The 27,543-nt window shown below is 36.3% G+C and overlaps 1 protein-coding gene, 3 non-coding genes and 2 pseudogenes across 4 annotated transcripts; 1 reads left to right on the top strand and 5 right to left on the bottom strand.

Annotated features, from left to right (window-relative positions):
• The first annotated feature begins 279 nt into the window (after positions 1-279).
• LOC150034878 (uncharacterized) lies at positions 280-971 on the top strand. The gene has a single exon (XM_090315735.1). The coding sequence runs from the start codon at positions 323-325 to the stop codon at positions 842-844; it is 522 nt and encodes a 173-aa protein (XP_090171861.1). The 5' UTR covers positions 280-322; the 3' UTR covers positions 845-971.
• Positions 972-5,403: 4,432 nt separating this feature from the next.
• On the bottom strand, positions 5,404-5,705 carry LOC150034877 (signal recognition particle RNA). The gene has a single exon (XR_016531008.1).
• Positions 5,706-6,717: 1,012 nt separating this feature from the next.
• Positions 6,718-6,994, bottom strand: LOC150034876 (signal recognition particle RNA; annotated as a pseudogene).
• Positions 6,995-11,603: 4,609 nt separating this feature from the next.
• On the bottom strand, positions 11,604-15,128 carry LOC150034875 (uncharacterized; annotated as a pseudogene).
• Positions 15,129-16,234: 1,106 nt separating this feature from the next.
• LOC150034874 (signal recognition particle RNA) lies at positions 16,235-16,536 on the bottom strand. The gene has a single exon (XR_016531001.1).
• A 335-nt stretch (positions 16,537-16,871) lies between these two features.
• LOC150034873 (signal recognition particle RNA) lies at positions 16,872-17,174 on the bottom strand. Its single transcript, XR_016531004.1, has one exon.
• Between the last annotated feature and the right edge of the window lie 10,369 nt (positions 17,175-27,543).

Genomic DNA, 27,543 nt, shown 5'->3' with positions numbered 1-27,543 from the left:
CATCCTTTATTTTCAGACATCTATAAAATTTTATACCAAACAGCTCCTAAATGAACATGTATAAATTTTAACATATGTGCAACTTCTATTTTCAAAAGGTTCAAATATAAAATAATAATTTTAAAAAAGTAAGAAACAATATTTTCAATTATGTTCAATTCATATGAAAAGGAATAAGATTCCAATGTCAAAGAAGGTTCCTATTGTTTGGAGGAGAAAAAAACATGTTTCTTTTTCGGTGCTTATAAATGACTAAGTATCGTGTTGAAGTTTGTTCCATCTCCAAAATTCTCCTAGAAACAAAGATAGCACTATTATAATAATGTACATCCCACGTCTTCAAGTTTCGATGGCTAAGTATGAAGCAAATAAGTTGATCAAGAAGCATGATAAAATTGGTGAAGGTGTTCAACTAAAAGCTCTCAATCCCATTGCTCGAGGTTCAGCTCAAATCAACAATAATCAAGGAATGGAAACGAAAATCTTAAAAACTAACGACCATGTTGCGCTCATGTTTAGTTCAAATGTTCATATCAAACCAAATAAGCAAAAAGGAGGAAAAGCTCACGTACCTACCTCAAGAGTTCTTGATATAAAGGCGTCTAGTATGCAATTTAGTCGAGAGCAGATAAAGGAGATTTTTCAATACCATGATAGTGACAATGATGGTTTTCTCAGCATAAAGGAGGTAACAAAAGCTTTTGGTTTTCTTGGCTCAATTCTTCCATTCTACAAAGCCTACCATGGGATGGTGTATGCCGATACTAATAATGATGGCGTTATCAGTGAGGACGAGCTCGACAAACTCATTGATTATGCGATTAAATTTATCAATAAGAAATGATCTTTTGAGCTACATTCACACGAATTTTATGTACTAAGATAAATTTGCATTTTGAAGTCAACCATGGAAAATTATAATTTAGAATAGTATATTTGAAATAAAGAATTGATCTACTTTCTTACTTTTACTTGGGTTGATTATTTGTGATGTTCACATCTCTGTATTAATAATGTAGCAAGCATAAAAAATATTATTAGTTTGGCCTTACTCAAAGCATCATAAAGCCAAAACAAACTATAAAATTTGATGTGTCCACTCGATTCAATATTTATATCATATATTAGTATGGTTATAATCTAAACATCTTTTTAATCCAATCAAAAGATAATATTTGACATATTATATATGAATCATACAGAGAATATATAATATAGAAAGGGATCTAGAATCAATGCATATGAACAACATCTATCTTAACATTTGAAGAAAGACACGTTAAATAAGGCATTTTGGTAAATCACAAATTTTCACGTCATTATTTTTAAATTAAGGATGAATTTCATTCTTAGTAATCCGCCCTCCAAGCCCTCCCGCACAACCTTCTTCTTCTTCCCTTCCCGAGCACTTTACCAACCTTCTTCTTGCCCCAAATTCTCCAATCGCATATCCAGCAGCCCCATCCTCACCTTCAACATCATCACCGAAACATTCCCTTCCACCGCCGCATATTGATGACCCACACGATTTGGGTGAAGGCACGTCTGCCCAACCCAAAAACGTTGCTGGCGAGACATCGTAGGCACCACCCACTGTCGCCTCCTTGGCTGCTGAGTTAGCAGAAATGCGGTCCCTCTTCTCCCAAGAACAACAACTCTTTGCTCAGCAACAAGCCTTCTTCAACCAGAAATTTGATGTGGTAATGGAGCAAGTCGACGATATACAGCGCAGTGTTGCTACGTCAAGGGAGGCATTGATCAATATTCAGTGCAACATTTATAAGGTTCATCAGCACCAAAGACAGATTGCGGACTGCAACCATGAGTACTTTAATTTTCTCACAGCATATCTTCATAGTCCCATGGTACCTCCGCATCTCAGGCAACACTTGATTTTTGAAGAAGCTCCTTCAGTACCACCTCAAAACCCTCCTCCAGACCCTCCTACTCCTCAACAATAATCTTTATATTTTTATGCAGCCATTCTATATTTTTATTCAATTCATTATTTTCTGAGTTAACGAAATTCTTGGATTCTTTGTATAGGCAACAATTTTTGTATTGCGTTAATTTTTAATTATTTGTATACTTAGTTAATATTCAATACAACTAAGTAGCAATTATCTCTTTTTGCCTGTGCCATTTTCTTTATCATCCTTTGTCAATATTTGCGATATTCTTTATCTTTTACTTTTGCGTTATTCATTGTGCTGCCATGATGAATAATATGCATTCACTTAGAAACATTTCCCACACTTTGTAAATTCTAACTAGCAATTAGTTAATTCGTAGCTTAGCAATACTTTACCTTTTATCCTTCAAAATTCTACTCAAATCTTCTTTTTGAAAGTTTGTCTAAGTGTTTGTCTATTCTATTCAAACAACACAATGAGAACCTTGCGCATCTCTAAATTTGGAGGTGGGGAAGGTCTAAGCAGATGAAATGAAGATTATGCGGTCATTAAGAAAATGCGTTCATTTTTCAATTCCACAAAAAAAAAAAAAAAAAAATATTCATACAGATTCCAATGTCAGCGCAAGTGAAAACCCAAAACATTCCCAACCTGATAAGAGTTAGTTGTGAAAGGAGCCTGCTCGTAGTTGGATGTTCGCATGACACCTGTGGGAGCAAGTCAAAACGAAGGTGGGTTTCCAAGAACAACGCGATATGAAAAGAGAAAAATGCAAAAGAAAATAAAAGAATGCAAGAGACAACTCCTCTGAAATTCATGAGTTAAAGTTGAAATTGGCACACAACAGTGGTTGGATGTTCGCATGACACCCGTGGGAACAAGCCAAAATGAAGGGTGTAACCATGATCAACAGTCTCTAATAAATAATGCAAAAATTTAACCATCGCATACGGACGCATCAAGTTGTTTTGACAAAGAAGAGGTAAACATTCTTTTTAAAACTAGAAAAACTTTTTTTAGCAGAAATTTGTAGTATAGAAGAATAAAGTAGGGCTTTGATACGGCTTAGCAAGGATAGAAGGAAATTGCATTGTTAAGTAATGTGCCTAAGTGGAGCATTCGGAGCAACCAATTGACGGAAAAATTTAGGATAGGAATTGAGCTTTATTGTCTTAGTAGAAGATATGCATGAGGACAAGCATATATCTAAATTTGGGGGTGTGTTAACTTGTAGAAATATAAGTTATTTATACTGCTTTATTTAGATATTGTGGTTAAAAGAGAGGAAAGTTGCGTCAATTATATAGAAATAGGCTAAGAACTACAATAATTATAAATTTTCGTCAATACACCCACTAACACCATTGCGATAGTAGAAAAGAATCTTTCAAGTCTGTTTTGTAGGAAATCCAGTCACCGTATGCGTTCATGGCTCAAGAGAAAAAGATTAATGCATCTACGTCGCAGTGCACCCATCATTCAGGAATGAATAGACGATCAACATAATGATGGCACACGCGACAATCGATCTAGAGCTGAATTTCAATCACATGCGGTAATAAAAACAACACCGCATGCGAGGACACGATCGGAAGATGCAAATGAGCAACGCAATCGTGGAGGATTTTGACACGTGTACAACTAACCATTGTGTATTTTTGACGGACTGATTGCATAACAGAAGGAATATTTATTCCACCATTTTCGGAATTTCCATAACAATAAAGTGAGGACCACAAGTTAGAGAGTCAAAGCTTTCATCTATAAATACCCTCAAAGAATTCACTAAAAGATATACTTGATACGGGGGATAATTGATACGAGGCTATTGAGAGAGAGGCTGATCTGAGTGCTAATCGAAGAAGATCTGGGAAGAAAAGAGACAAGGCCAAGAAGTGAGTCTCAGGGCGAATCATTCCAAATCCCCACCGTGAAACTCTGTACCTAGAACAACTCTACCGGTTGAGCAAGCCTGAGAGGGAAGCTCATCCTTCTATTCACTCCATCTACGCCGACAAGAAACCCCTCCATCCAGATTGGTGTCAAGACATTGGCACTCTTCTATATCTGTTTCTAACTCTTATTCATCAATTGTATTTCATCTTCTTAGTCTAAATCATTCACAACCATGTATCAAATGCTTGATTTTATAATTAATTGTCATGATCATTCTCATTTCCACATTTCTGTCTATTTCCGTTCCTCCATTAATCGCTTTCTCCACGATGTTTTCTTAATCCCTTGGTAATTAATATGAATTAAACAAATAACTTAACCTGTGCAAAAGAAATAAAGATGTTTAGCTAAAGCATGCTAGACAGCATCTTCACCTATGAGAGTAGAAGTGAAGATATCATTCAGATCTGTCGAGAGAAGGTTAGAAGAATGCGTTAACTAAAGCGAGAATTAATTTCAGAGATGGAAGCAACCTTGCGTTTACTACGTTCGTCCCTGTTTAACCACAAAGATGTGGGAAACGTGGTCGATCACCGAGAGGTGTACGCCAAGGGAAAGCGGAACCATACTTATATCTTAACGTAGTTAAGGAACTTGCGATGTTTATATTCATTATCCTTTCTCTTTCTGCTTCGCACATGAGCCTTGCCACCGCATAACACGATCTTTGTATATTCTTCACAGTCAGTCTCAACCTTGGTATCCTGTATCATGTAACATATATCTTGTATCATCATAGCTTAGGTTTATTTTACCACACTTTACTTTTAACGCAATTTACTTTATTACCGTATTTTTTATCTTTACCTTACTGCACAATTTACTTTAACACATGTACAAACCACACTTTATTAAATTGAAAAACCCTCGATCGCATATATCACAAATATAACGCAATTAACCTAAAATAATCCCTGTGTTCGACCTCGGATCACATCGAGAAACTTGCGGTGGAATTATACCTGGTTCCAATGCAAGGAAACTTGTGACAACGCATAGTATACTACAAGATTCTTATAAATAACGCATATCTAGAAGTAGTATCACATAAATAAAGTGTGTCTGAATAAGCATAACACAACATCCACATTCCATTTCCATTCCAAGTCATTGAGTTTATGGTAACATGAGCTTGCATGATCCATCATTTATCACAATCCATATGCCTATTTAGAATCACCGTATCTTAAGCGTTGTATGACATAAGAAGATAAATTTTATGCACATCAAGTTTATGACATCATCGAATTCTATCCTTACATTGCATCTTATGTCGTAAAAAGTTTATGGCGTCGTTGCAGGGGATTGGTTAACGATTATTGTTTGAGTATGTTTGCGGTATTTTGCAGGACAGACCTCTTTGTACTGGCTGTTCAACGCGAAGACAGTTTATGAGTACTGGTACCCATAAACTGATATGGCAGATAATATGGACAACGCGGTTCCCGCATGGAATCAAGAGGAAGGGGCGATACGGATAGTAGAGGAGAATGCAAGGTTCGAAATAAAACTACTCATCACCCGGTGTTACCCCGAGGGTATTAGACTGTATTTATTCCCTTAAAACTTGAGGGACAAAACCAAGAGGTGGGGTGTGACATGCGTCCACTGACGAGAGTAGGAGGTGATGTTGCTCTGTAAAGCCGGCCTCACGCAGTTTCCTCCAATCTAAAGGCAATGCACTCTAGGCTTTCGTCAAGAATGCAATGTCCAACTCCCATCTTGAAATGGGCGATCAAGTAGAACTCTTCCAAGTCCCATCCAAGTAGAAGGAACAAACCTCCAACCACCTTAAAGCCCCCACATGGGTTACAAGCCTTTGCTACATGGCTTGACGATGGTCTTTCTTCACACTTCAATACATAAACAATTATGTAGTTTGATAATTTTCCATTGTGGGACAAGTATGACAATGGAAGTTAATGTTCTCCTCCCAAACTTGCAATGGCTTTTTTTTTAGAAAAACACCACAAGTATATCGTATAAGTCGTCACAAGAATAAAATTATCTCCTTTGGCGCCATAAATACATTTATTATATGAAAAAAAATTCCATGGAAAGTAAATATGTGAAACTAATGTTAACGGGTGATTTTTTAATTTTTTTTTCCAATAATGAAATTGACCTTTATAAACAAAGAAATACATGGAACAAAAAATAATTTCAAAATTCACATTCATGAGGTCGACTGATTTATTAAATTTGATTGTTTAGAAGAAATAAAAAAATTGTTGTCGTGTAGGAGGTGACATTGCTCTGCAAAGCCAGCCTTACGCAGTTTCCTCCAATCTAAGTGCAATGCACTCTAGGCTTTCGTCATAATGCAATGTTCAACTCCCGTGTAGAAATGGGCCATCAAGTAAAACTCTTCCAAGTTCGCCCAAGTAGAAGGAACTAACCTCCAACAACCTTAAAGCCCCCACATGGGTTACAAGCCTTTGCTACATGGCTCAGCGATGGTCTTTCTTCACACTTCAATGCATAAACAATTACGTAGTTTGATAATTTTCCAAGTTGGGACAAGTATGACAATGGAAGTTAATGTTCTCCTCCCAAAGTTGCAATGGCTTTTTTTAAAAAAACACCACAAGTATATAGTATAAGTCATCATAAGAATAAAATTATCTCCTTTGGCGCCATAAATACATTTATTATATGAAAAAAAAAATGCCATGGAAAGTAAAGATGTGAAACTATTGTTAACAACTGGTGATTTTTTTATTTTTTTTTTACAGATAATGAAATTGACCTTCATAAACAAAGAAATACATGGAACAAAAAATAATTTAAAAATTCACATTCATGAGGTCAACCGATTTTTTAAATTTGTTTGTTTAGAAGAAATAAAAAAATTGTTGTCGTGTTTAGAACATCCTACGAGGCAATATTGGGCTTTAGAAGAACTTGCTCGTTATCCATCCATTGACGAGAGTAGGAGCTGACGTTGCTCTGTAAAGCCAACCTCACGCAGTTTCCTTCGATCTAAAGGCAATGCATTCTAGGCTTTCGTCAAGAATGCAATGTGCAACTCTCATCTTGAAACGGGCGAGCAAGTAGAACTCTTCCAAGTCCCATCCAACACTACAGGAATTCTGGCTTCTCCCGACGCCATATATCGTCGGGAGAGTGTGAAAAATTCATCGGGAGTTGATCTCCTGACGCATAAACGGTCTTCGATAGTTTGGTCGGGAGAAATCCATCGGGAGAGGATCTCCCGGCGAACTTTTGAACGGCGTCGGGAGTTAGTGGGAACTCTGGACGCCTATGTGGCGTTGGGAGTTAGGGGAAACTCCCGACGCTTAGTATACGGCATCGAGAGTTCTTGGAACTCCCGATGGGCTATACCACGTATGGAGTTCCCCCTAACTCCCGACACCTTAAAACGGCATCTGGAGTGCCCCCTAACTCCCGACGCCGCGTCGGGGGATCCTATATGGATAAACAATTAATTCAATTTCCTATATGGATAAAATTTAATATATCATTTGTAATTTTTTAAAATTTGATCTGAAATCCTATGAAACATATTATACCAAATAAAGATTCACATAAAAGAAAATGAAGTCCATTTTATAACAAGTAAAAAATTACAATATCCAAATGTTGTCCCAACTCTAGAACACTTGTCCATTATATTCAGAAATACATAAAAGAAGTAAAATGAGAACATCATCTAGAACACTTCTCGAGCACAGCATCTTCAATAATTGTCCCAGCTCATCTCCGAACAACATTCTATAAAAAAACAAAAACATTGAAATGTTATATGGATAAACAATTCAATTTCCTCTATTTTTCAAATTTTGAAAGTCCTATATGATATTTTAGATTGGAATCTAGTAAAAATTAAATTTGCATGAGAAGTATGTAAGAAGGGCTAGCTTATCTCAAAATAATATTAGTGTATGCATAGGATAATGGGGTTGAATAATAGTAAAGAAATATTGTTGGAAGGGGGAAAGAAACAAAAACAAAAACCATAATAAGATTTGGGTGACCTAACTTTAGTTTATTGATATGACAAGGCATGGCAACCTTTTGAATTGATTATTGACCTTCTAAGCAATATGTTCAAAAAGGAAACAAATTGGCCTATTACTGATAGATTTTGTTATTTTGCAATTCTTTAAATATATTATTGTTCACTTGATTAATACCCCTAAAAGTACCACTTATTGCAATCACCCTTTCTTCTTTTATTCTACTGGGTCCAAGTGGAGAGCTTTTAATTCAAATCCATATCCATTTATGCAAGTTTGGGCCTTAGGAATATTGAAACAACAATTGTTGCAGGCATTTCATTTCTCTTGATGATAGGATGAGCCTTGATTCTAGCCCAATCCATAGTTGGGGCTCATTGGGCTAACTACCCCTTTGCTATGTAATTTGCTTAAGACTCCCTTTTAGTTCCTTTTGTAATCAAAAGTTAAGGCTCCCTCTAATTTAATAATAAAAATAAGATCAAAAGAAAAGGAAAAGCACAATTAATTACACATCTTAATTAAATATAACAGTTGAGAATTTCTTATTCGTTGCTTACATTACAAAATTCAATGATACGGCATGGTGGGATGCTTATCTAATTATAGTTGAGAGTGTTGAAGTTGTTGAGGGCATCTTTGGATGTCATTACTTTGGATGTCAATCAGGGTGTGAAGTTGCTGAGGGCATCTTTGCAAGCGAGACACATGGAGAGAGCGAGATACAGGGAGAGAGCGACACTAAAGGAGAGAGCGAGATTCATGGAGAGAGAGAGATATATGGAGAGAGCGAGATACATGGAGAGACGACACTGATGGATAGAGCGAGATACATGGAGAGAGCGACACTGAGGGACTGTGATTGGGCTTTTGAAACATCAAGGCATGGTGGGATGCTTATCTAATTTGTATGAGAGTGTTGAAGCTTTAAATGACACATATTTACAACCAAATCAGAGCAAATACACCCTTTTGAAGCCTAATATTTGAATCTTCAGCTGATCAAATGAAGTTATACATGTGCTGTGACATTGATGGAGAGAGCGACACGAGCGATACATGGAGAGAGCGAGATATATGGAGAGAGTGGAGATATATGGAGAGAGCGAGATACATGGAGAGAGCGACACTGAGGGACTGTGATTGGGCTTTTGAAACATCAAGGCATGGTGGGATGCTTATCTAATTTGTATGAGAGTGTTGAAGCTTTAAATGACACATATTTACAACCAAATCAGAGCAAATACACCCTTTTGAAGCCTAATATTTGAATCTTCAGCTGATCAAATGAAGTTATACATGTGCTGTGACATTGATGGAGAGAGCGAGATACATGGAGAGAGCGAGATAGAGAGTGAGATATATGGAAAGAGCAAGATACATGGAGAGAGCGACACTGAGGGACAGTGATTGGGCTTTTGAAACATCAAGGCATGGTGGGATGCTTATCTAATTTGTATGAGAGTGTTGAAGCTTTAAATGACACATATTTACAACCAAATCAGAGCAAATACACCCTTTTGAAGCCTAATATTTGAATCTTCAGCTGATCAAATGAAGTTATACATGTGTTGTGACATTGATGGAGAGAGCGAGATACATGGAGAGAGTGAGATATATGGAGAGAGCAAGATACATGGAGAGAGCGACACTGAGGGACTGTGATGGGGCTTTTGAGACATCAAGGCATGGTGGAGAGCAAGATACATGGAGAGAGCGACACTAAGGGACTGTGATTGGGCTTTTGAAACATCAAGGCATGGTGGGATGCTTATCTAATTTGTATGAGAGTGTTGAAGCTTTAAATGACACATATTTACAACCAAATCAGAGCAAATACACCCTTTTGAAGCCTAATATTTGAATCTTCAGCTGATCAAATGAAGTTATACATGTGCTGTGACATTGATGGAGAGAGGTACACTGATTGAAGAGCGAGATATATGGAGAGAGCGAGATACATGGAGAGAGCGACACTGAGGGACTGTGATTGGGCTTTTGAGACATCAAGTCATGGTGGGGTAATCATACCTAATTTAAATGCAAGATAGCAACATAACTGCGACCTAATTTAAATGCAGCTTTAAATGACATAACTAAAGACATAACTAAACTTTGCTACCATAACTGATAAAGCTACTTAAGACATAACTAAACTTTGCTACCATAACTGCAGGATAGCAACATATTACACAACTAAATAATGTAGTAATCATACCTAATTTGATGGGTCTCCTCTCTGTGATCGTACCATGTCTTCAATCATCTTTTTCATTTCTTCCATTTGTCTCGCATGATCCTCTTGCATTCTTCTCTGAGCGTCTTCGAGTTCCTTAATTCTCGACTGAGACTGTTGGAAATTGACTCTCAATTCATCCACTTCCCGCCTCCGTTCCTTGAGTAGATGACGAGCTTGATGACATGGTACTCCTTCTTGACTTAGGCTTAGGGCCCCAACCTAGACCTTTTGAATATCCGGGTCGTCTACCCAAAATCGTCTCACATATTTCATCCCCTGTTAGTGGTTGAGAACCTTCTACAGTGGGGCTGGATTCTAATTCCAACATTTGATGCTAGACATAATAATTAAATGGGTAAGAACGAGCGACTAAAGTTAAAAGTGAAAAAAAAAACACGACAGTAAAGAAAAAAAATGTTACATGTGCACTTTCAGCAGCCTCGTTCACAAACTTGCCACCTTTAGAGTGTGTTTCCCTAAATAGGTCAACACGTCCTATTTCTCGACCCTTCTTTGCCTGCAACTCTACCTGAATTTACAGGAATGACTTTGATCCACCTACGTGGTCAAATGGAAATTTCTCTCTATTCTTCTGGTTCGTCACAGGCATTTCCTACATTTAAAGAAAAAAAATATGTCAATAGTGTGATGTATTAGTAAATGCAGCAAATGATACACGCCATAAATATTGTACCTAAAACGCTTCACTCTCGAAGTGGTCACACAAAAAGTACCAGTCTTCTGGCCTATTTTTAAGCCAACTAGGCAAACTGGCACGTGCTTGCTCAGGATCTCCACATTTTCTATAATGTCTGTGCAAGTCTGATCTAAATTCTTTGAACGAGTTTTGCATTTGATGTTCTATGAAATGGTTCAGTCGTTGACTGGACAGATCAAGATCGAAATGAGCCTACAAAAGAGGGAGGGAAGAATTAGCATAGATGATGTTCATGACTGTAAAAGAATAAACTTATAATTACTTACCAATAATTGACTTTTAGCCAATTCTATGAACTCGTTTGGAACCTCAGCAAAAGTACGACACCGAACTGGAAATGCAGATCTCACGGCGACGCCGATCACATTACTAAAACGAACCAAATGTTGAGATATCGATTTCGTCTCCCCCTCATTTATGACGATTGTGATCCTCCCATGTTTTTGTACGTATTTTTCCAACTGGATGTTTCGCGAATGCTCTCGCTTCTTCCGATTGGATGCTGAGCCACTATCTGAAGAATAAAAAATTTAAAACAGTTTATGATGTATTTCAGTTAACAGAATATATTTCAAAATATACTAACCTGAAGTATCACCCACAGAAGATACCGTGTTGCCTAGATATAACTCCTGGAATTCTTCATCAGCCTCCCGTTGCCTATTAGGGGTTGACATCGTATCTATACAAACACAAAAGAGAGAAAACAATATTAAATTAACAATAAATACGTGTAAGCTAGAGAAAAAGAGAATTTAGTAGATACATCATTACTCATCATCGTAATCTAATTCAAATTATTCATCAGCACTTGAACTGTTATTGGGAGATAATTGTTCTTCATCATCATCGTTTATGAAGTCATGATCGCCATGTATAGTAATTGGTCTTTCCACAACTATAGGATCAACGTCAACTCTGCATAAAGTAACCTCCTCAATGGTTTCATCCACTCCGACGCCACCAACAATTTCTAGTAAATCTAGTTGTGCGTTTTCAACATCATCCACTTCCGGTACATCCATATTCGTTTATTTTGGACTACTTGAACAACTTTCCAATTGCTACCATGTTTGATGTCATCAATGTAAAAGACTTGTTGTGCTTGGATAGCAAAGATGAAAGGCTCGTCGACATACCAAAAGTGTGATGTATTGATCGATTTGTATCCTAAATTCACATGTGTCCTATTACTTTTGTTGTTATCTGTGTCAAACCATCTACACTTCAACAAGAAAACGCGTCTTCTGTTCGCATATTGCAAATCTAATACTTCATCTACAACACCGTAGAAATTGTTATCCACACTTGTGTTCTCACTGATCTCCCCGGCCACTAGGACTCCACTATTTTGTGTAGCTCGACGATTATCACGCTCTACAGTGTGAAACCGTACCCCATTAACAATGCATCCATTGTAAGAGCGCACCTCAGACGAAGGTCCCATTGCAAGTGAGAAGAAATCATCGGAGATATCTTCTCTCTCGCGCCGTTGTAGAACCTGATAATTACGTATACATTAAAAATGAATACGAAAAATGAATCATCCCTCAACCGTTGCCTACAAAATGACTATGTATACCTGAGATCTGAACCAATCGGAAAATTTGCATTGATGTTTTATATATAAGTCAGAGGTGCTTTGAGCTTCACGATGAATTAACCTCAAATGTTGCCTACAATATTTATCATTTAAATGTTATATCAAAGGAGATACCCTAGAATTTAGAAAAGGAAAAAGTTTGAAACGTACTTGCGATAGTCTGTTATTTCTTTACAATTGTTGAGAATGTACCAATGTCAATACGCTTTTCCTCCGCTGATAGCGTCCGTAAAGTTGACGCCCCTAATGGTCGTACCCTCTGCCTAAATAATTCAAATTCACCAAATATCTCGTGATTGGGAATGCTATCATCATTTCGTTCATCTCTATTGAATCTCGTTTCAATCCCACTTAGATATCGCGAGCAGAAGTTCCATGATTCATTCATTGCATATGCTTCCGCTATAGACCCCTCGGGACATGCTTTGTTTCGTACAAATTGTTTTAATGTTCGTAAACTTCTTTCAATAGGATACATCCAACTGTAACTAACTGGACCCACCACTTTGGTTTCATATTGTAGATGAACTGCAAGGTGTACCATTACATCGAAAAAGGCAGGTGGGAATATTCTCTCCAATTTACAAAGTATGACTATGATGTCTACTTGTAGTCTGTTCAAATCACTTACACATATTGTCTTTGCACATAAGTCGCGAAAGAATGTACACAACTCAACAATAGCAGTGGATACATTCTTCGGTAGGTATGCTTGAATACCAATAGGGAGTAGTCTGTGAAGCAACACATGACAGTCGTGTGTTTTCAGCCCCGATATTTTTCCATCTTTGTCATTACACATCGTGATATGTTAGATACAAATCCATTAGGAAATTTCACTGATTTCAAATACTTACAAAACGAAATCTATTCACCATTTGTTAATGTGTATGCTGCGTGTGGTTTTACAAATCTGTTCTCGACCTGTATCAAGTGTAGGTCCTTTCTTATCTTCAAATCTTGTAAGTCCAATCGAGCGTTCATTGTATCGTTTGTCTTTCCTTCAATATTTAACAATGTGCCCACCAAATTGTCGCATATGTTTTTTTCAATATGCATTACATCCAATTTATGTCGTAACAATAGTTTGGACCAATATGGAAGTTGGAAAAAAAATACTTTTTTTAGTCCAGTTTAGAATTCACTTTCTTTTTTTATCTTGCTTCGATGGATGTTTGCTAAGCATAAAAGTTTAGCGTATTTATTTGTTGTAATATCTCTTCTCCATTCATTACGACTGGTGGAGGCCTACAATCAACTTTTCCATCATGTTGTCTACTTCGACGCCAACTATGATTCTCCAGAAGATAACGTCGATGTCCCATAAATGATATTTTCCCTCTTATCCCGAAGGACAAGCTATCTTCTTTGCATATTGGACATGCTTGATAACCTTTTGTACTCCACCCAGATAAGTCACCGTACGCAGGGAAGTCATTAATCGTCCATAATAAGGTAACATATAGTTGAAAAAACTCACCAGCAAAAGAATCATAAGTTCGCACACCAATTGTCCACAACTCTTTCAACTCTTCAATCAACGGTTGCAAGTAAACATCAATTTCCTTTCCAGGAGATTTTGGACCAGGTATGAGCAAAGACATGAAGAAGTTTGTTTCCTTCATGCATTTCCAAGGGGGCAAATTATAAGAAATTATCACCACAGGCCACATACTATAAGAAGTGCTCATATTTCCAAACGGATTGAAGCCATCTGAAGCTAATCCCAAACGAACATTTCAAGGATCTAAAGCGAAATGAGGGAATTCAGGATCAAAATTTTCCACCCCTCTGCATCGGCTGGATGTCGCAATACATCATCCGTTTCAACTCGCTTATCTTTATGCCATCTCATGTCAGAAGCGCCTTCTTTTTATGCAAACAATCGTTTTAATCTCGGTATCAATGGAAAATGACGCAATACCTTATGTGGTATTTTTTTACCCTTGCCATCATTAACTTTGTACCGAGACTCACCACAAACAGGGCATTGTTGCAAATCTGCAAACTCTTTCCAATACAATACACAATCATATTTGCACGCATGAATAGACTCATAACCTAGGCCTAAATCACGCAATTTTCGCTTGGCTTCATAAAAGGAAGTAGGTATAGAGGTGCCAGCTGGAAACGCTGCTTTTAACAATTCCAGCAACATGTCAAACGATTTGTTACTCCAGCCATTCAGAACTTTGATATGCATCAACTTCACTAAAAAGTTTAAGGACGAAAATTGCGAACACCCAGGGTATAATTCATTACGTGCTTCGATCATTAAATCCTCGAATAAGTTCGTGGTATCTCTTTCTTGACCATTAAAGGACATTTCATTCTCAATCCTTCCTTCATTTGCATTTTCGTTTTCAATTGGAACTTGTAAATCGTTTATAAGATTTAACATCTCATTTTCTTTAACAGCATTACTCTCTATACTATCTACTTCAACATCTTCTATTGAATGACTTGTATGACTTCTAGATAAGTTTACTGGCTCTCCATGATATACCCATTCACAATATGAGGGATATATTCAATATGTTAATAGATGTCGTTCCACGATATCTATCTTTTCCCAAATTGAATTCATACAATTCTTGCATGGACATCTTATTCGTCCAGAATCATTTACATGAAACCTTGCCATATCTAAGAACTGTGATACTCCTTCTCTATACTCCACTGATAACTTATTCCATAGTTTAATCCATTCTTTATTCATTCTTAAAAAGAAATATTTTCTGACCAACTTGTAATCCAAAACAATAACCTGGATTAGAGGACAAAGTACAAAGTATTATTAAGCATCGAGTTCCATAATTTTCATTTCTTAAGGCAAAATAAGCACATAGGTCCCTAGACCGCTTAAATTGTCTTAACAACTTTCAAATATTTTATTTAGTACGTCTCCAAGCTTTCAATTTTGTGTCTAATATAGGCCTTTCATCTATTCAACATCTTCTAAAATTTACAAGCCTATTGGACACAAACTTTAAAGTTCAATTTTCTATTAGACACAAAATTTAGTTTTATATCTAGTAGATTCTTTAAACTTTTTTAAAATATTAAATGTGTTAAGTACAATATTTTTTTCTAAATTAAGTAATCCATAACTTTAAGAATTAAAAGAAAACAAAAAACTCAATCCACAATAACATCAACAATCCATAATTCATAATTCACATTAGATTACCAACATGCTAGAAATTAAACATTAGCAACGTTACCAACATGCTAGAAATTAAAAACAATGGTTTAAATTAAGATACAAAATAAGAGAAAATAAATGAAATGGATGTGCACGAACCTTGATGAAAGCTTTAAAATAAACAACAAATTTGCAAGCAATGAAAGGGGGCGGCGGTGGACGGCGACGCGAAGAGGGAAGGGCAAACCATAAAGCCTCCACATGGGTTACAAGCCTTTGCTACATGGCTCAGCGATGGTCTTTCTTCACACTTCAATACATAAACAATTATGTAGTTTGATAATTTTCCAATGTGGGACAAGTATGACAATGGAAGTTAATGTTCTCCTCCCAAACTTGCAATGGCTTTTCTTAGAAAAACACCACAAGTATATCGTATAAGTCATCACAAGAATAAAATTATCTCCTTTGGCGCCATAAATACATTTATTATATGAAAAAAAATGCCATGGAAAGTAAAGATGTGAAACTATTGTTAACAACTGGTGATTTTTTATTTTTTTTACCAATAATGAGATTGACCTTTATAAATAAAGAAATACATGGAACAACAAATAATTTGAAAAGTCATATGCATGAGGTCGAACGATTTATTATCTTTGTTTTTTTAGAAAGGAGAAAAAAATGGTTGTCAAGTTTAGAACATCCTACAAGGAAATATTGGGCTTTAGAAGAACTTGCTCGTTATCCGACCACTAACGAGTGTAGGAGGTGACATTGCTCTGTAAAGCTAGCCTCACACAGTTTCCTCCGATCTAAAGGCAATGCACTCTAAGCTTTCATCAAGAATGCAATGTCCAACTCTCATCTTGAAATGGGCAAGCAAGTAGAACTCTTCCAAGTCCCATCCAAGTAGAAGGAACAAACCTCCAACCAACTTAAAGCCCCACATGGGTTACAAGCCTTTTTTTCCTGGCTCGACAATGGTCTTTCTTCACACTTCAATACATAAACAATTATGTAGTTTGATAATTTTCCAATGTGGGTCAAGTATGACAACGAAAGTTAATGTTCTCCTCCCAAACTTCCAATGGCTTTTTTAAAAAAAAAAACACCACAAGTATATCGTATAAGTCGTCACAAGAATAAAATTATCTCGTTTGGCACCATAAATACATTTATTATATGAAAAAAATGCCAAGGAAAGTAAAGATGTGAAACTGTTGTTAACAACAATACATGGAACAACAAATAATTTGAAAATTCATATGCCTGAGGTCGAACGATTTATTAACATTGTTTGTTTAGAAAGGAGAAAAAAATGGTTGTCACGTTTAGAACATCCTACAAGGCAATATTGGGCTTTAGTAGAACTTTTTCGTTATCCGTCCACTAACGAGAGTAGGAGATGACGTTGCTCTATAAAGCCAGCCTCACGCAGTTTCCTCCGATCTAGAGGCAATGCACTCTAAGCTTTCGTCAAGAATGCAATGTCCAACTCCTATCCTGAAATGGGCAAGCAAGTAGAACTATTCCAATTCCCATCCAAGTAGAAGGAACAAACCTTCAACCACCTTAAAGCTCCTACATGGGTTACAAGCCTTTGCTACATGGCTCGGTGATGGTCTTTCTTCACACTCCAATACATAAGCAATTATGTAGTTTGATAATTTTCCAATTTGGGACAAGTATGACAATAGAAGTTAATGTTCTCCTCCCAAACTTGCAATGGCTTTTTTTTAAAAGAACACCACAAGTATATCGTATAAGTTGTCACAAGAATAAAAGAAAAGATGTGAAACTATTGTTAACAACGGGTGATTTATTATTTTTTTTTACCAATAATGAAATTGACCTTTATAAATAAAGAAATACATGGAACAACAAATAATTTGAAATTTCATATGCATGAGGCCGAATGATTTATTAACTTTGTTTGTTTAGAAGGGAGAAAAAAATGGTTGTCAAGTTTAGAACATCCTTATGTATACTGTATGTTAAGCCATAGTTTGGGAAATGTTATAGTACAAAGAATGTCTTCTCCCAATTATGGATAGAAAGGGCATCCTAAGAAGAGTGCTCTCGGTCAGGTCGAGAAGTCTAGTTGACACAAATATTGATTTCACAACTTGAAGTAATTCAAAGGTATGATAACTGAAAAAGAATGTTCCAGTGGTATTGCTGGGAAATGGAAAAGGACCACCTTAGTAATAAATGAATATTATGACTCAGTGGAGAATGGAAGAGTCACCAGGGGTGTGACAAGTGAACTATGAGGACCAAGTTGTTCAAACATATTAGTATTACTTAATATGAACAGAGTTAATATCAAAGTAGCGCAACGGAAGAGTAGTAAAAAGGAGAAAAGAAGAAAGAAAAGAAGAAGGTTATAAGGTTTACGATCAAAGGTTGTTATGAAACTCTGGTTATAAGTAAGTTCGAGCAAATTTCGAGGACGAAATTTCTTTTAGGGGGAAAAAATTTGTAAAACCCGAACCCTAATTACTTCAAGGAAGAGTAAGTAATGTGATGTCTTCTAAAGAGCTAAATGAAGCCATGTCTTAGGAAAGGTAGAAGATGAAAGCAAGAAGAAATAAGCTCTTAGGTAGCTAAGTGTAAAAGTAGGACAAAACTCGGCTATGCTAAGGATGGTCATGCTTGATGATGGAATGCATAATAAGCATATAAATGAGACCATACCATCTAATGAGGTATGGTGCTGAAGTAATATTGTGAGTGAAGTTAGCAAAAGGAAATTTGCTAAATCCTAGCCCTTCATCACCAATAGTGGGCCAGGTGGCACAAGAAGGGTTCATGCTGGATTTTAGGCGGTAATACAAGCAAGAAGGTCGAGTTCATTGGGTCGGTTTGGACAAATTACAAAGGCTATTTGTGTAATTCTAGTAGAATTCAAAAGCTCTGTGTGTCTATTTTCTGTGGCTGGGCTGCTGGAAGGAAAACTCATCGAAATAAGGTCGAAGGGGAAAAATAAAGACGAACGGTTCGTTTCTCGGGTGAATCTAGGCCATCAGTGAAAAATTGAAGCTCCAGAACGAATTACAAAGCGTTTTGAGCTAAAATTTGAGGAAATATTGTTAACTCAATTATAAACAACCTTGTAGAATGAAACTTTTTAAGATGAGGCCTGGAAATCGAGTTATATAATTTTGAAGTTTGAACTGGAAATTGTTGAAAAAGCAGGCAGCTGCTTGAATTGGTGCCAATGATGAAGTTTTGAATCTTTAGATTAAATGATGAGGAATTTTGAGCTGAAATTTTACGATAATGTTGCTAACTCAATTCTAAACATATTTGTAGAAGGAAGTATCTTCAAAAGAGGGCTGGATTTTGAGTTATGAATTTTTGAAGTTGTAACAGAGAAGCTGTGCATAAGCAGATGGCTGCTTGGGAAGAACAAGCAAATAGCTCATATGGAGAAAGAGGATCTCGCTAATGAAGAAAATCTCGCTAATTTTGTGATGAGAATCTCGCTCTAGAAGGGAATCTCACTAGAAATTGGGCTGAATCTCGCTAGTAAGGTTAGTATCGCTAGGATGACAGTTTACCAGGAAAAGCTTGATCTCGCTCATGAGGATCTCGCTGATCTCGCTCATGAGGAGGATCTCGCTAGTAAAGCTGTCTTTGTTGATGAAAGTTCCTTTAGTAAATGAACTATTTGAGGTATTTTGCTAAGAATTATAAATGGTTTAACCGGGAATTATGTCCTTTCAGGCCAAGAAGAGTTAGGAAAGACGTATAACCCGTTAAGAGGCCAACAAACTGTGAGTGACTATATGATGAATTAATGTTTTAATGATTTAGAAACTATGATTTCCTTGAAGTTAATTCTCATGCTAAGTGTTATAACTATGATTTCTTTGAAGATATTCCTCATGCTAAGTGTTTAAATGAAGTTCCAAGCAATGTATTTGTGAAACTATTTCTCATGCTAAGTAAAGCATGTTTTCCATGGAATTGACATGATTTAAATATGTTATCTTGTCCAAATACTTTCAGCATGTCTTAGTAACTCCATTTTCATGATGTTTACTAGTGTATGGGTTTTCAATTTGGGACAAGTATGACAATGGAAGTTAATGTTCTCCTCCCAAACTTGCAATGGCTTTTTTTTAAAAAAAACACCATAAGTATATCGTATAAGTTTTCACAAGATTAAAATTATCTCCTTTGGCGCCATAGATACATTTATTATATGTAAAAAAAAATTCCATGGAAAGTTTTGAAGGAGAACATTATTATATGAAAGTAAAGATGTGAAACTATTGTTAACAACTGGTGATTTATTGTTTTTTTTTACCAATAATGATATTGACCTTTATAAATAAAGAAATGCATGGAATAACAAATAATTTGAAATTTCATATGCATGAGGTCGAACGATTTATTAACTTTGTTTGTTTAGAAAGGAGAAAAAAATGGTTGTCAAGTTTAGAACATCCTTATGTATACTGTATGTTAAGCCATAGTTTGGGAAATGTTATAGTACAAAGAATGTCTTCTCCTAAGTATGGATAGAAATGACATCCTAAGAAGAGTGCTCTCGGTCAGGTCGAGAAGTCTAGTTGACACAAATATTGATTTCACAGCTAGACGTAATTCAAAGGTATGATAACTGAAAAAGAATGTTCCAGTGGTATTGCTGGGAAATGGAAAAGAACCACCCTAGTAATAAATGAATATTATGACTCAGTGGAGAATGGAAGAGTCACCAGAGGGTATGACAAGTGAACTATGAGGACCAAGTTGTTCATACATATTAGTATTACTTAATATGAACAGAGTTAATACCAAAGTAGTGCAGTGGAAAAGTAGTAAAAAGGAGAAAAGAAGAAAGAAAAGAAGAAGGTTGTAATGTTTACGATCAATGGATGTTATGAAACTCTGGTTATAAGTAAGTCCGATCAAATTTCGAGCACGAAATTTCTTTTAGGGGGAAGAATTTGTAAAATCCGAACCCTAATTACTTCAAGGAAGAGTAAGTAATGTGATGTCTTCTAATGAGCTAAATGAAGCCATGTCTTAGGAAGGGTAGAAGATGGAAGCAAGAAGAAATAGGCTCTTGGGTAGCTAAGGGTAAAAGTAGGACAGAACTCGGCTAGGCTAAGGAAGGTCATGCTTGATGATGGAATGCATAATAAGCATATGAATGAGACAATGCCATCTAATGAGGTATGGTACAGAAGTAATATTGTGAGTGAAGTTAGCTAAAGGAAATTTGCTAAATCCTGGCCCTTCATCACCAATAGTGGGCCAAGTGGCACAAGGAGGGTTCATGCTGGATTTTGGGTGGTAATATAAGCAAGAAGGTCAAGTTCATTGGGTCGGTTTGGACAAACTACTTAGGCTATTTGTGTAATATTAGTGGCATTCGAAAGCTTTGTGTGTCTATTTTCTGTGGCTGGGTTATTGGAAAGAAAACTCACCGGAATAAGGCCGGAGGGGAAAAATAAAGATGAATGGTTCGTTTCTCGGGTGAATCTAGGCCATCAGTGAAAATTTGAAGCTCTAGGACGAATTACGAAGTGTTTTGAGCTAAAATTTGAGAAATATAAAAAACCTTGTAGAATTAAACTTTTTAAGATGAGGCCTGGAAATCGAGTTATATAATTTTGAAGTTTGAACTGGAAATTGTTGAACAAGCAGGCAGCTGCTTGAATTGGAGCCAATGATGAAGTTTTGAATCTCTAGATTAAACGAGGAGGAATTTTGAGCTGAAATTTTACGGTAATGTTGCTAACTCAATTCTAAACATGTTTGTAGAAGGAAGTATCTTCAAAAGAGAGCTGGATTTTGAGTTATGAATTTTTGAATTTGTAACAGAGAAGCTGTGCATAAGCAGACAGCTGCTTGGGAAGAACAAGCAAACAACTCATATGAAGAAAGAGGATCTTGCTAATGAAGGAAATCTTGCTAATTTTGTGATGAGAATCTCAATCTAGAAGGGAATCTCGCTAGAAATTTGGCTGAATCTCGTTGGTAAGGTTAGTATTGCTAGGATGATAGTTTGCCAGGAAAAGCTTGATCTCGCTGATCTCGCTCATGAGGATCTCGGTCATGAAGAGGATTTTGCTAGTAAAGCTTTCTTTGTTGATGAAAGTTCCTTTAGTAAATGAACTATTTGAGGTATTTTGCTAAGAATTTTGAGTAGTTTAATTAGGAATTATATCCTTTCAGGCCAAAAAGAGCTAGGTGAGGCGTATAACCCATTAAGAGGCCAACGAACTGTGAGTGACTATGTGATGAATTAATGTTTTAATGATTTAGAAACTATGATTTCCTTGAAGTTAATTCTCATGTTGAGTGTTAGAAACTATGATTGACATGATTTAAATATGTTATCTTGTCCAAATACTTTCAGCATGTCTTAGTAACTCCATTTTCATGATGTTTACTAGTGTATGGGTTTTCCAAGTATGTTTTCCATGTCTAACGCATGCTAGTGGTTTTTACAAGTTGGTTTAGTATGTTTTAAGCCAACTTATTTCACAAAGTATGAAGCATGTGTTAGTGTTAAAGCTAAGGTTGAATGAAGCTTGATGTACTATGTTTTCAATAACCAAGGTTGTCAAAGTACATGCATTGGTATTCCTAAACAAAATGAAAAGGGGATACTGAAGGTAAGGAAGGTATCCTAAAAAGTTTTCTATGCTATATTTGAAAACTATTCTTTTAATGCTCTTCGAGAACTTGATAGCTTAAGTGAGCCGGATACTGAAGGTAAGGAAGGTATCTGAATAAATGTATCGAAGGTGTTGATGGTACATAGAAAACACCACGTGCACGTTGGTAATACGACGTTGAGGGATTGAGCAAAAAGGGTTCTCCCCGACTAAGGTTGACGTTGAGGGATTGAGGAAAAGGGTTCTTCCCGACTAAGGTTGACGTTGAGGGATTGAGCAAAAGGGTTCTCCCCGACTAAGGTTGACGTTGAGGGTTAGATCTAGTAGTTCACTCTCAACTAAGGATAAAGGGAGGTCGAAGTATGGGTCTCCTAGGCTATATACCAGTAAAGGGAGGCCGAGGTATGGGTCTCTTGGCCGGTAACAGACGTTGGGAGTTAGAGCGATGTATAATCGTTCTCAACTAAGGAATAATGATGCTTAATGATGGTTCTAAAGGTTTTGTGTACACGTTTTTTTGGTACATTTTAGTTCCAATATTATGTTTTCGAGCTTTCAGTTTAAGCATGAAATTTATGTTTTTATTAAGTCACTCATTGGGCTTCTAGCTCACTTTTCCAAATGTTCTCCTTTTCAGGTAGCGGTCAGTTCCCAAAAGACTTTTCTGCTACTGCTCTTCCACTCAAAGAAACAAGTTGAAGGAAGTGTAATTGAAAACCTGTACTAGTTAGTACACATGTGTCTGTCTAGTGACTAGTATTCTAGATGGGGCTCAGTAAGTTGTAATATTCATGTATGAACAATGCTGCGAAACCCTACAATGTAAATGTGTTAAGTTCCGAGTTAATATGTTGGTATATTGATGATATGTATGTATTCAGGGTTTGAGTAAAAGTTAACAGGTGTGTTAGGTAGTAAGTGACAGCAAAAGGGCTGGTAACTGCTGTAGTCACCATTCCATCGAGGTTAAGAAGGTAATCTGGAGTGGGGTGTGACAAATAGTCTTAGAACATAAAGATTGTTTTCCACTTTAGCAAAACAAATATTAATACCAATCTTTGAAATAAACACTTTATTTACGTAGAATTGAATACAATAGTTTTGTTCTAATAATCACTTTACATAAATTAAGTTCCTTTTCAAACCTAGAACAACATATATATTTTCAAGTAAAACATATTTTTTCTACGAAGTCAACTGGAGTCCTCCCACTGCCACAACTGAGACGACGTGCCCAGTTCCAACAAGCATCGTCATCTCTCCAAGTTCTAGTTGCCGCCAGAAACTAATTCCCTGAAATAAAGAACAAATATGGTTAGTGGTGCCTAAATCAATTATCAAGGCAAAATCATCATTCTCCACTAAACAGGTCTCTAATACAAGTAAATCATATTTACCTTGCTTGACCTTATTCTTTTCTGCCAAGTATTTGGGATAGTTTCTCTTCTAATGTCCCTCTTGGTTGCAATGAAAACAAATTCTCAGTCTTAGCCTTCTTGCCCTTTCCGGCAGCAGCTAGTAGGTATAGACTTTGTTCTAGAATGCAGTTTGTAGTTGTTACGAGTACCTATTTATGATACACTCTCTTTTATTTCCTAGCTTGACATTCTCCACATGTACTTCTATTATAGCTATCGATATTTGGAAGCCCAATCACAACATTTCTCATCACAACCTTCTATATAGTTTTAACACTGAGATGCTCAAGTCGTTTATACCATAGAACAAATTCATCTTAATTAGGCACAAGACAACTTTTCTTTAAGTTAGTAGGGGTCCACAGATAACAGTTTTTAGATGAACGTTTTCTAGTCATGACAAAAGTTTTAGCACTATTCGTGACAACACAACGATCTTTGGTAAAATTCACATTCAACCCCTAATCACACTATTGGCTTATACTAATAAGATTTGCTTTCAAGCCTTCGACCAACATTACATCATTAAGAACACACCCTAGATATTTTAATTTTCCTTTGCCAATAATCTTCCCTGTAGCTCCATCACTAAATGTGACATGACCAGATCCAACACCTTTAATGTCAGGAATATAGCTCTTTTCACCTATCATGTGCCAGGAGCAGCCACTATAAAAAAACCAATCGCCTTTAGTTGAGGACCAAAGAGATCTAAGAAAAACATTACAACAATTTGGGTTTGATTTTACTTTCTAGACTTGCTTAACCATAGGAAAACCTAAATGCTTAAAGATCCTAGTATTGTTTGTACATTTATGATATGTATCCATGAAATTTGTAGCAATAGGGTCTAATACGACCCATTTTTCAATAGAAATGACACGTCCATCACACTATTTTGATAATTTTTGTTTTGAGTTTGACTAAGGATAGAAAATTCAATCTGAGAGTTTTTCCAAGGCTTTTTCTCTCTAACAAAAAAAAATTTATGTTTCCCTTTCTCTAAATACTATTTTCCTTTTGAGAAGCTGGGACTAGAGAATTCAATACCACGAAAATCCCTAGATGGTTTACTTTCAGAAATAATTTGTTCAAGATGATCAGTTCCTAAATTAAGCATCCTTACAGATTTGCATATTGATTCTTTCTCAGCTTTGACTTTATTGTGTTCACGCTTCAAATCAAAGATAACAGTCATGATTTGAGTATTGTCAACAATAAGAGATTATATTCATCCCTTTTGAACATCTAGAGCCTTAGCATCCTCACATCATTTTTTCCACAGAACATGATATATAGAAGCAATTGTTGAGTCACAGGATCCACCATCACCACTAATAGCAATGAATTCATCAATGAGTTGTTTGTCCTTAGAGCTTTCAAATGACATGCAACTGACAAAGGCTTTGACATCTTTTTTCCTGATCACTGAAAAGGTCATCACATAACTCTTGTTCTATCTGTTCAGATAAGTTGGGCATCTAACTGATAGTGGCCAAATCTGTCACATTCTATGCATCCAAAAAACTTATCTTTATTTATATCGGTTCCTCTTTAGTTGTCAATGTTCCTTTTTGCATGTTGAGATCTTTGAGAGTTAGACCCGAAATTGTTACGATTCGTAGACATTCTTCGAGAGTAAAGTCCAAACTTCTTCTCATATTTTTTTCATAGCACGGGAAAACTGTTTTGATAATAACGATGTTGCATCAGCCGAATTTTCTTCAGGTTCCTCTCTAGATACAAAAGGGTGTTTATTAATTGAAGATTGCAGAGCAATTCTATTGTTTCTCTTCTCATGTCTGTCATTAAGTGACATTTCAAAGGTAAGTAATAATCCAAAGAGATCATCAACTTTTATAATGGAGATATTTTGAGCTTCTTCTATGATAGTGACCTTCATGTCGAATCTCTTTGGTAGAGATCTAAGAATTTTTCAAACAAGCCATTCTTCGAAGATCTTTTCTCCTGGGAAAAAAGAATCATTTTCAATATCAAGAAATCAATGACATTGATCTCAGCAAAAGTCTCATCATTTTGCATTTTTAGAAGCTGGAACAATCTGTTCTTCCTGAATACCTGGATTCAGTGCCAAAGAATTTCCTGTCGCTACCAAATTTTGTAGCCAACAATTGTAGTCTTGACATCTTAACTTCGGATGTTCCTTCGTAAGCAATAGAATATTTCAGGCTTCTTTAGCAGACATACAGGTGTTAACTAGGAAAAGATGTTTTTGTTGGGGTTGATGTCCTAAACTCTCGTTGGGTCCTGTAGTTTGTAAAACCTGTATTGAACCAATGCTTATGATGTAATAATATGAGATATTTTTTTCATTGTTGTTTATGAAACATGAAATGTTTTGATTGCTTTACCACAAAACAATAAACTAAGATCCCTGGTTGTCGTTGTAACTTAAGCATGTATGTGGAGACATACAAGTCAATCATGCCTTAAGTGATCACAAAAATGGTCTGTAGTATATGGATATAGAAGGGAAACTTTATCCTGGTGACACTACAGATGCGGCTCGCTTTGTAGATAGTTACAAGTGTTGTGACGTGCTACAGATGGTCTGATCCTGATCATTCATGTGGAGATATGCGAGTGGGGGTGTCCTATACAAAGGAGTTTGTATAAGACTAGACCACAAAGTGTTTAGTCTCGTTATATAATGCCATTCATGACAGAGACTTCAAGTCACTAGGATGACCATGGGTAACATGACCTTAATCCTAAGTGAGATGGGAACTCCTGCCTTTGAGGGCAGCCTTTGATTTGCATGGGTAAGAGTGACCAGATTGCCGACTTAAACCTACCGCTTTGGGGATTCGTCTGATTGGGGTGCTGAGAACTCAGTTACACAAGATGGAATTCACTCCTTCCCCGAACCAGGGGTAAGTACATAGATTGCTCCCTTAAGGGTTGATTTAGGGACTTGAACGTTGTGGCGCCACACACCTTTTCAGGCCCAAGAGGTGTCTACTCATAGTAGGACTATGATGTATTGTTCATTAGAGGGATCAGTGGTACATAAGGAGTTAGATGTAACTACAGGGGAAAACGGTAAATTGGCCCAACTGTACTTACGAGCATCTGTAAGAGGTTATCATACTGTTGATTGGTTATATCCGATGGACACATAAATATATCTGTGGTGAGAAGAGTGCAGCTGTCAGCCTTTAGTGGAGTGCCCGAAAGTTAACGGATGGTGAATCTCGTGGCTAAAGAGTTTAGTCAGCTATTCACATACCTTTGGAGCTTCAAGTTACAGATCCATAAGATCCCCTTGGTAACTCAATGGATTCAAGTTAAGAATCAGTTTTTGGGTCAGTTTGAAGTGTTCAAATTGACAAGAGGGAGTTTGATTATATATGATATTAATAAACTGGTTCAATTATATATGATATGGTTGACATGATGTATGAGATACAATAATTGGAGGAATTTGATGTTAATATAATTTATATAAAGTAAAGGAGAAAAGGACTATGGTTTAAATGTTGCATATGATGTGATATTAAAACTATAGGTTATAAATATAATATGATAAGTTAGTTATTATATTTATTTATAATTAAAACAACTATGAGATAATTGTTGGTGGTTTCTCCTTAACTGTGCATGAAAGTGGGAGGTTATATTCAATTTTCTTAACTGAAGGATAAAATGAAAAATGTTTTCATTTTGTAAGAATCGCTAGAATCACTTCATTCGAAGTACACTGCCAATTGTTTAGCTCGCGAGAGACTACATGACAACTTCAAGTATTTGTCTAATAGATCGTGTGCATGCACATTTTTCTAAACGATCGTATAATTTTTTACTAAACAATCGCGTGCCGGAGCGATATTCTGTCTCTCATCCCTTTGTATTTATTTATGGAAGCATGTCGTAATATTTTAGAAGATGTATAACTAGCTCGTATATTTG

This window comes from Benincasa hispida, chromosome 7 (genome assembly GCF_027475165.1).
Source record: "Benincasa hispida cultivar pf3 chromosome 7, pf3_genome.v1.1, whole genome shotgun sequence".
NCBI lineage: Eukaryota > Viridiplantae > Streptophyta > Magnoliopsida > Cucurbitales > Cucurbitaceae > Benincasa > Benincasa hispida.
This window is presented reverse-complemented; position numbering and strand designations above follow the sequence as displayed.

Bases quoted from the DNA above. Each gene is read 5' to 3' on its own strand.
- LOC150034878 (XM_090315735.1), top strand. From the start codon at position 323: ATGTACATCCCACGTCTTCAAGTTTCGATGGCTAAGTATGAAGCAAAT.